Source organism: Leptonychotes weddellii, chromosome 14 (genome assembly GCF_054177405.1).
Source record: "Leptonychotes weddellii isolate Sample4059 chromosome 14, ASM5417740v2, whole genome shotgun sequence".
Lineage (NCBI taxonomy): Eukaryota > Metazoa > Chordata > Mammalia > Carnivora > Phocidae > Leptonychotes > Leptonychotes weddellii.
Genome location: NC_138382.1, coordinates 11,805,230 through 11,815,351, shown reverse-complemented (window position 1 = coordinate 11,815,351; position 10,122 = coordinate 11,805,230). Strand labels below are relative to the sequence as shown.

The window sequence follows — 10,122 nt, the reverse complement described above, 5'->3', positions numbered from 1 at the left end:
TTTATTTATTTATTTATTTATTTATTTGAGAGCGCAAGCACGAGCAGGGGGGAGGGGCAGAGGGAGAGGGAGCAGGGAGCCTGATGTGGGGCTCGATCCCAGGACGCTGGGATCATGACCTGAGCCGAAGGCAGTCGCTCAACCGACTGAGCCACCCAGGCGCCCGTGTCTTAACCATTTTTAAGTGTATAGTTCAGTGGTGTGAAGTACATTCATATGGTATGCAAACATCACCACCGTCCATCTCCAGGATTGAACTCTGAATTAAGAATATCCCTACTTGGGGAGGGGAGGGTGAAATGGGGTGTTATTGATCAACAGACATGTAGTTTCAGGTAAGATAAATAAGCTCTCCAGATCTGCTGTATGACATAGTCCCTGTAGTCAGTAATTATGTATTGTACCCTTAAAATTTGTTAAGCAGATGGATATTGTGACCTCACACAAAAAAAAAGAAAGACTATCTCTATTTAAATGTAGCTCAAAGATTCCCAACTATATATGTATGCCTACTGCCCTCTGTTAGCAACTGTTCATTTTGTAGCATGTTCATGATGTAATTTTTTTTGGCGTAAAATTTGTTAGCTCAGCATCTCAGTGCAGTCAGCTGCGTGGAGAACCTGATCCCAGCCTTGTTGTCATGGTATCTGGTGAGAGTTAGTTGCAGAAGGGAAGCAAGTGGGTGCTGAGTAGCTCTGCTCCACTAAGTCCACTAAACAATTCAAGAAGATACTGTTTTGCCCAAAAAATCTCAGGCGGGCTCTGCTCCAGGGTCGAAGACAGTTTTTATATATATATATATATTTTTTTTAGAAGATTTTATTTATTTATTTATTTGACAGAGAGAGACACAGCGAGGGGGGAACACCTCCTCTCGCAGGGGGAGCGGGAGAGGGAGAAGCAGGCTTTCTGCCGAGCAGGGAGCCCGATGTGGGGCTCGATCCCAGGACCCTGGGATCATGACCTGAGCCGAAGGCAGCCGCTTAACGACTGAGCCACCCAGGTGCTCTGAAGACAGTTTTTTTAACTCCATTGCTGCACACGGGGTGCTCAGGACCCCAGAAAAGTTACAGTATTGTGTTTTGTCATATTTACCTCTGATACTTTACCCAAGCATTGCCTGAAGAATCTTTGCTAGGACATGGTGTTTCTTAAGTCTTTATGGACACTTTTGTGTTGTCTTTAAATAACAGGTTTTAAGGGGTTCTTTTCAAGAGGACAGTTTAAGTGTGTTGAGGATCATTATATATTTTTTCTCAAATGTATCTCAATTTTAAGCATTCAGATTTTTTAAAATAAGAGAATCACTTCCAGTCTTCCCAAATATAAAGTGGTACTTTACCTCAAGGATTTCCAGAATTGTTCTCTGGATTAGAGCAATATCAACATAGCCAAAAAAAAATCATTCGATTCCTGTGAGACCAGTAGCGATTAGAAATAAAATTTAGGGGCACCTGGGTGGCTCAGTCGATTGGGTGTTTGACTTCGGCTTAGGTCATGATCTTGGGGTCCTGGGATTGAGTCCTGTGTTGGGCTCTGTGCTCAGTGTGGAATCTGCTTGTCCTTCTGCCCTTAGCGCTTGTTCTGTCTCTCTCTCTCTCAAATAAATAAATAAAATCTTAAAAAAAAAGAAATAAAATTTAAATAAAATTTCCCCAAACATGGACAAGTGTAGTGGTGATGGCATTTCTCCTTTGTTAGCTTTAGCATAGTTTATAATTTTACACATTTTATTTTTTTTCAAGATAAACCTTTTTTTTTTTTTTTTTTTTTAGTTTTTATTTATTTATTTAAGTAACCTCTATGTTCAGTGCAGGGCTTAAACTCAGGACCCCGAGATCAAGAGCTGCACGCTCCTCTGAGCCCACCAGGTGCCCCAATTTTACACATTTAAAAATAGGAACATTGCCTATGGCTTAAATTAGTGTTCAATTATTTTTTAATCCAGCAAGTCTTTTTTCCTTCTTTTTTGGCTGACAAATTAATGATATTTGGATGTGTCTAGAGTTCCTTTTTCTTGAGGAGGTCTCAAACCACTAATGTAATTTAAAGAGGACTACTGGAAATTTCAGCTCACAATAATTGTGAACAAAATCTATTAATACCTTGTGGCTTATATCCTGATGAAATGACCACTTTTCCATTTTGATTTTATTTATTTATTTATTTATTTGATTTTTTAAAAGATTTTATTTATTTATTTGACAGATAGAGACACAGTGAGAGAGGGAACACAAGCAGGGGGAGTGGGAGAGGGAGAAGCAGGCTTCCCGCCAAGCAGGGAGCCCGATGTGGGGCTCGATCCCAGGACCCTGGGATCATGACCTGAGCCGAAGGCAGACACTTAACGACTGAGCCACCCAGGCGCCCCTCCATTTTGATTTTAAAGGAGAGCTATGGGTGGGACAAAGGAGATGAGGCCGTCTAGCTCCTCTGGTGTTGTAAACCTAAACTCTGCTGGGGGGTTTCTGTGTCGGGGAAGGCATGATATTTTTCTCTGAACCAGTGTGACCGTAAGTGAGCTATGGGAACTGTGGTACAGAGCCTGGTGCCTGATCACTGAGTTTAGAAGCTTTGACCCCAGTGAGAGAGTGGGGGTAGGCATGAAGTTCTTACGCCGGCAGCAAGAGTCACGCTGCTCATCTGAGTGTGAGCTGCCGTGCCTTGCTCAGAGCATCCAATCCAACCAGTAAAGACCAATCAAAGGCACAATCTAGAACACTGGCAGGGTTTCAGATGTTGGCAGAGAAAGAGTCACTGGATGATGCAGTTTGAATCCTGGAAATAGAATTTGATTCATGGGTTTAGAAGACCGAGGGAAGGGCTCGGACTCATCAAAGATGAGGCATCTTGGAGATATGAATGGGGTGATGACAGCAGAAGACGTGTTTCTCTGTTCTCAGGTCAATGGCACCGACTTTACCATCCAAGATGCGGGCATCCTCCTCCTTATTGTGGATGCCTGCAGCGTTCCCTTCCGGTTAACGGAAAAAAAGATTTTCTCTCCTGCCGATATCAGTCGCATGGAAGAGTATTTGAGAACAGGCATCCCTCCAAGGTAGGTGACGCTTGCTTTGCAAGAGGGGACAGGCCATCTGAACAGGTGACACCTGGTTAACTCCGAGCTTTGGTTTGTCTTTCCACCCTTTTACAGTGTGGGCATTTAGGGCTGTTGAAAGGTGGTCATTCCTTTCCTGTCTCAGATTGACGCCCATGTGGTCTAAACTGCATAGTATTGCTCATTGAGAGCCTGGATGTGAGCAGAGTTTGCAAATGGTGTGAAACCTCTTATAAGGGGAATTGCTCGGTATTTTGGAACCTTTCTGCCCACTTTTTAGTAGTTGGTCGATTACATTGCACCTAACTCAGAAGGTTCATTTCCAGTTTAAAGCAATTTTATACACAATTTGACCTTTGTGGCCATCTCTTCTACTGATAAGACAGCATTGTGCTGTGAATTCACCACCTAGCTCACATGGAAGTGACTGGAAAGTCCACTGAGTTTTATTTTATTTTTATTATTATTATTATTTTTAAAGATTTTATTTATTTATTTATTTGACAGAGAGATAGAGTGCAAGCAGGGGGGAGCGGCAGGCTCCCTGCTGAGCAGGGAACCCGATGCGGGACTCGATCCCAGGACCCTGGGATCATGGCCTGAGCCAAAGGCAGATGTTTAACGACTGAGCCACCCGGGCGCCCCCGTCCACTGAGTTTTAAGTGGACAGGTATCTGGTCTCTCTTTTAAGAGCCCTGGCCTGATGCAGTTTGTTTTGATGGTCTCTGAAGAAGCATGCACATAAGCAAAGCCTTTCTTTTTGGAGATTGGTTAGACCCCGCCTCCTAGAGGCAAGGAGACGAATTCAGGCTCCTCCCTGCCTCCCTTGGATGTGCTGCAGATGCTGACTCACAAGCAGATATTTAATGAAGCAACTAAGGGAAGGGCATAAGCTTCCTGGGGAGTGAGGTCCTGTCTAGTTTTTGAACGCATCTTCAGTCATCTGATGACTTTTGACGCTCTTTACATATGACAGAACCAGATTTCAGTGAGTCCCGTAAAGTCATTGAATTATTTGAGCGTAATATTCAGTGTGCGGGTAAAGCTCTATCTTCTGCTTTGAGATGCTTCTAGGGAATTCCTTTCCAAGGCCTCAATTTTCTTTAAGGATTTAAAGATTTTTCCTAATGGTGAAAACATGTACTCAGTTCACTGAAACCAATCCTGGGCATACAGCTCACCACAAATTTTTAGGATAACACGGCAGTCCTGTAAGATACCCTATAGATTTAAGAGTTAAAACCAACTCATTAAAAAGTCACTAGGTTGTTTCTGGAAAGGGGACTGAAGGAAGGCTTTTAAGATATGGGTAGTGTTCTGTTTCTTCATCTGGGCTGGTTACATGAGTACGTTTAGTGTGCAGAAATTCAATATGCTATACACTTAGTGATACTTTTCTGTATGTATGTTGTATCTTTTTTTTTTTCCTTAAGATTTTATTTATTTATTTGAGAGAGAGAGAGCATAAGCAGGGGGAGCTATAGAGGGAGAGGGAGAAGCAGACTCTTCACTGAGCAGGGAGCCCAACATGGGATTCAGTCCCAGGACCCTGGGATCATAACCTGAGCCGAAGGCTTAACTGACTGAGCCACCCAGGCGCCCCTGTATGGTATCTTAACTAAGTGTTAAGAGGTTATGGAGCAACTACCAATGTCTTCTAGAGAACTAGGATTGTTGGGGTGTGCAGGTCCCTGGGGACCTGTAAGTGATCTCATGGGACGAGCCTGAAGAGGGTCAGGCCTGTAAGGTTGCTGTGGTCGGACCTCTGTTCTGACTCTGAATGGTCACCCCTGCTTTAGAATGACATCAACATGTCAAGACCCACATTAAGAAAATGAATACTAATGGTTATATAAAAGTTGAAGAAAAGGATAGTAGAAGAATAAACGTGGGAGAGTAATAAAATCTTTGTAAACAACTTAAAATAATACAAGGGGCTTGTTTTATAATATACTAAAATAAATCACAAGGCCATAGTAATGAAGCCAGCATAGCATTGGAAGAGGAGAGAGAGAGAGAGATCAGGAGAAGAGAAAATCCACAAACAGATTTAAGTATATGTGTTGATATGCTGCATAATAAACATGGCATTTAAACCAAACCATGGGGCGCAGATTGTATTTCTTTTTAAAATGGGTGTTTATTCATTTATTTTATAAGTAGAAAATAGGACATGAATAGGTAGAACATCTATCCTGGGTGGGGCTGGGGAGCCTGAACTTGTAACAGCAGGGAAGTGAAAAGCATCTGAGGGGGAGCTCACCCCCGTTTGTTTTTAGTTCTGCTTTTATCTAGTATTTCTATGCTATATTAAGTTCAGAAAGGTACTCAATACATGCTGATTTATTGAAATTCCCTCCAATTTTCTCACTTTTACATCCAGGTCAATTGTTCTGTTGAGCACAAGAGGAGAAATAAAGCATTTAAATATTTCCGATTCATTAGTACCTCTGGGATTAGCCAAACCAGCTCATCTTTATAACAAAGGTTTGTATTTGTATTATTCCTTGAAGTTCTTTATGAGTCCAGCCACAGACGCATTTTTAGGGTGGACTTTAGCCTCTGGCCTGTCTTCGTGAGCTTATTTTGCTGGAGTGGGTATCATTAAGATAATTTTTAAATAAGGAGACATTATTCCAGGAAGTGTTTGGGGCTGTGGTTTGTTATTTGGGGCAAGAGGTGGGTGGTCAGAGTTCATTGACGTAAGGAAGTGTAGCTTTTCTGTTCCATAGCTATCTTTGTTTTGCTCACCTCCGACTCACCTCCTGCATTGTCTTGCCTGGAATGAGTAGATGGACAAATTGCACTTTTTTTTTTTTTTTTTAAGGGAGTACAATATTTTTGGGATTCAGCGGAAAGTTTAAACCATCATGGGCTAAGCTGTTTACCAGTCCTGCTGGCCAGGGCCTTGGGCTGCTCGAACAATTCCTACCTTTGCAGCTGGATGAATACGGTTGTCCCCGAGCCAGCATTGTCCGCCGGAGAGATCTGGAGCTGTTAATGCAGACTGCAAAAGCACATTAGGGACTCACTGTAACTTAAGTGCTGGGGGAAGAAAAAATGTGAACTAACTTATTTAATTTATGGCATTTTAAAGTGACACTGTTAACCCAATGGAACCATTTTCCTGTTTGATAACAGAGAGGGGACGAAAGAATTTAAAGGGATGGCTTGAATACCAGCTCGCGCACCTTCTAGTTGTACAAAGTGTTGAAGAATTTATTTGTGTTTGTTAGACTGGTATATTCGGAGAGCGTTTCTCTTGTCCCTCACCCGCCACTCCGTGTGTCTCTTAGTGACTGTAAGCAGCTTCACCTTTTGTAGGACAGGATGCCGTGGGGGTGTGGTGGGGGCCTCTGAGGGTCAGCCCGAGTCCTTGAGCGGACCAGCTCTTGTAGTATGTTGGATACTTGAAGTCTGATGCCTGGTTGTGTCATTGGCTTTGGGTCAGCTGTTGACAGGTGGCTGGTGTGTTCAATGATGCCCTGGGCCCTGGATCGGGGCCGGCAGCCTTTGCAGATTGTATAGGATGCTCAATGACAGAGTCTTAACTGGCAACTCAGGCCCAGCTCATGCCCTTTTTTTTGCCTGGGGCATGTGCTATTTTTATTCATTTCTACATTGATTCCTTCCAAGTGTCGAAGTTTCACACGGAAAGCATACTGGGATGAAAGGGCTTTAGGGATTTGACATCCCTTTAAACTTGCGCCCCCAGGGCAAAAAATTTGATCTGCACCAAGGTTTGAAGTTGTTGGGACCGTATTTGCAGCTTTAATCCTTAGCCTGTTTCGACTGTATATTTGTGTTTAAAATGCAGAGCTGAGCTGAATATTTACATTTTTTTAAAAAGAAGAAGGCCGTGTTCCTGAACTGTCCACGTGGGTCGTTTCAAGTGGCACAAAGGAAGTCTGTTCTTGGGGTGGCTCCTATACCTGGATTTCGTTGTTGTTTTCATGTGATTTTTTTTTTTTTTTAAGCTTTCCTGCTCACCATCCTGCCAGGAAAATTACAGAAAGCTTGATGATAACCCCAAAATATTGTACTCAGGGGGAGAAAAAAGGGAGAGCCTTTGAAGGGCCAGAATCATGGAGGGGGGGATATTCAGAAACAGTACTCTGTAGAGCCTTAGAGGGGTTGGTCACTCTTAATTAATTACATTGTTAGAGCCAATTAAAAACAAAGTGCCACGATGCGAGATTTCCCTTCCCACTGGGTACGTGTGTGTCCTGCCAGTGAGAATTGCATGTAGCAGAAAGATTAGCTCCTCAGCCAGGGATGACACCACACCGAGGGGATGTTTTCGCCCTTTCCCAAACCTGCAATACATGGAGTGTTTGAAGACATGGCCATGGCGAGAGGGTAGGAAGTGAGTTCAGGCTGACTTGGCAGTGAATACGGACAAATTCACCCTCCTCTCCCAAGAGCAAAGGCTAAGGGCCTGTCCCTTGGCATCCAGGAGAAACTGCAGAGCAGGTCTGAGACTTCTGTTCCTTTACAAAATATGCTACCTCAAACTGCTACCGATAAACCATTCTAACTCTAAGTGCTCTTGCTAAGGGCATGTGTCTTAAAGTTGAGGGTTGTTGTTTTTGTTTTTTTCTTTTGTATATTGATGAACGAGATCTTACCTATTAAATATATTATTGGATCATGGTTCCTGAAGGTGATTAAAGTTTGTGTGTGCGTGTGTGTTTTTTATGACTTAAATATCTTTGATGTGTGTTTTTTAGAGTTTGGTTCTTTAAAGATTTGGAGAGGCGATGTAAGTTCTGAGGCACTCAGTTTTTCTGATTTGTATGCTTTGTATGTCCAGGGCCTAAGTTAAATAAATAAAAATATGTGTGCATGTATTTTTATATATGCGTGTGACTCAGTCAATCGATCAGCTATTTTTTATTCCAGCATCCAGCCCTGAAGAAGCTCTTGGCAGAGAGGACGAAGGGAAACTGTCTGCCAAGTAGATGAACCCATTCTGCAGTGCAGAGCTTCTCCACCGAGCCTGTGCAATGGAATTGCCTGGGATCTTTAAAAAATATAAAGACCTGCCCCCGCCCCCCCGACGCTCAGATTTAATTGGGGTGGGATGCAGCCTGGGTATTGGAATTTTTTTAAAGCTCCCTGGGTGATTCCAGCTTGTAGGCAGGTTTAAAAACCACTGCACTAATGTAATAGGTCCACTGTTTAACTCGAGTCTGTAATTTTTTGTGACTCAAACAAAATCACAGGTATCTATTATTTTTACCTGCTGTTCCTATGTTCCAGAACCCCCAGCCCTAAACAGCACTTCACTAGTCTTCTTTTAATAGAATTTTAAATACGATTTTTAGTCCTTAATCTCCTCACATTGTTAAGTCAGTCAGCTAAGCTTTTAAATACATTTCCGGCAATGGGGGAGCCAGCAATCTGTTTTATTTCTATGGGGAAAGTAGATTCAAAGGTGATTTATAAGTTCATAAGCATTTTCCATCAGGTGAGGCAGTTGGCGGAGCTCCAGAAATGTGGCCGTCCACAAATCAGCCAGCTGATGAGAAACACAGGGCCTTCTCATATGTCAACAGACATGAGGGTTTTAAGTCTTCGCTGTGAGGTTCCTGCCTCTGCACCTGAGTTGGTATGCCACGTGGTCTCTTCAGAAGCTGGAGGAGAGCTTGCAGGAAGATGAAAGGCAGGCGCCAGGTCTCAGGATGTGACTCCAAAGCTGACAATCAGATGCGGGGATGGCGATGGTTGGTGGCGGGGGTGGATTGTGACTTCTGTGTTCTGCAGCTTCATCAGAAGAGAACACATCCTCTTGCCATTAAGTGGGTAACTTTGTTGGGAGGAGGGGTGGGCCATGAGGTGATAGATGCTTGAAGGCTTCAGATAACTAGGTCTTTCCCTAAGAGGTGAGGTCATGTTTGGGTAAGTCCAGTGGAAGGCATTTTAATAAACAGGAATGCACTTAGTGAATTCAAGTGGGGTTCCCCCCACCGCACTTGGTGCTCGTAGGTAAGTACACAGAGCTCATCATGACTGTGTTTGTTGATTCTGTGATGCAAAGTTGGACCTTACCCTCCAGAATTTTTGTTTGGCTTTCACATACTTAGGAAACGATGTTTCATAACTGGAGAAATTCCCCTAAAGGTGAACACTGTGAATGGGAGTAATTGGGTAACAGATTTGTATCATTACTGTTGTCTTAACTTGGTAATAACCCAGTGCACTAGAAATGCAAGCAGACACTCTGGGTGGGAGCTGATTTTCAACCAAAGATCAGGGAGGAAAAAAAAAATCAAAGAAAGGCATCCCCAGTCCCTTGTTCACAAATAACAAAATGCTATTCACATCTTGCTGGACTTCTGGAGTATTTGGAAGGCAGAGGGTTTTGTTCTGTTTTTTACCCATTTGTCCTCAAAATAAGAGAGAAGCTGGGGACACCTGGGTGGCTCAGTTGGTTAAGTGGCTGCCTTGGCCTCAGGTCATGATCCCAGGGTCCTGAGATCGATCCCCAGGTCGGGCTCCTTGCTCAGCGGGGAGTCTGCTCCTCCCTCTGCCTCGGCTCGTACTCTCTCTCTCTCTCTCTCTCTCATAAATAAATAAAATTTAAAAAAAAGAGAGAGAAGCTGAAAAAATGCTAATCAGGCCCTGGTGTTGTGGAGAAGGGCATACACACACTTTATTTTATGTGATAAAATTAGAGAATGACTGAACTATGAAGATTTCTAAATGAGGAACTGCGCCCCACAGCGCATCCAAAAATATCAGCCATAGGAAGCTGTGAAATGTTCTATCTGAAAATACATCAGAGTCAGTCAGAAAACAACCTCATAGATTCAGTTTTTCAATTTTCCTAAGATGGGCAGTGTGATTAGTCTGGATATGAAAAGTCATCAATTTTGGGCACCTGGGTGGCTCAGTCGGTTGAGCGTCTGCCTTCAGCTCGGGTTGTGATCCCAGGGTCCTGGGATCAAGCCCCACATTGGGCTCTCTGCTCAACAGGGAGCCTGCTTTTCCCGCTCCCTCTGTGCTCTCTCTCTGTGTCAAATAAATAAATAAAATCTTAGAAAAAAAGGGAAAGAAAAGTC

The 10,122-nt window shown here is 43.2% G+C and overlaps 1 protein-coding gene across 1 annotated transcript in view; it reads left to right on the top strand.

Moving 5' to 3' along the window:
• CEMIP2 (cell migration inducing hyaluronidase 2) overlaps positions 1 to 7,914 on the top strand; it is a 79,924-nt gene extending 72,010 nt beyond the window's left edge. The window contains exons 23-25 of the mRNA XM_081804064.1: positions 2,904 to 3,058; positions 5,442 to 5,545; positions 5,886 to 7,914. Coding sequence (XP_081660190.1) covers positions 2,904 to 3,058; positions 5,442 to 5,545; positions 5,886 to 6,082 — 456 coding nt within the window. The 3' untranslated portion in view covers positions 6,083 to 7,914. The remainder of the gene's footprint in view (positions 1 to 2,903; positions 3,059 to 5,441; positions 5,546 to 5,885) is intronic.
• The last annotated feature ends 2,208 nt before the right edge of the window (positions 7,915 to 10,122 follow it).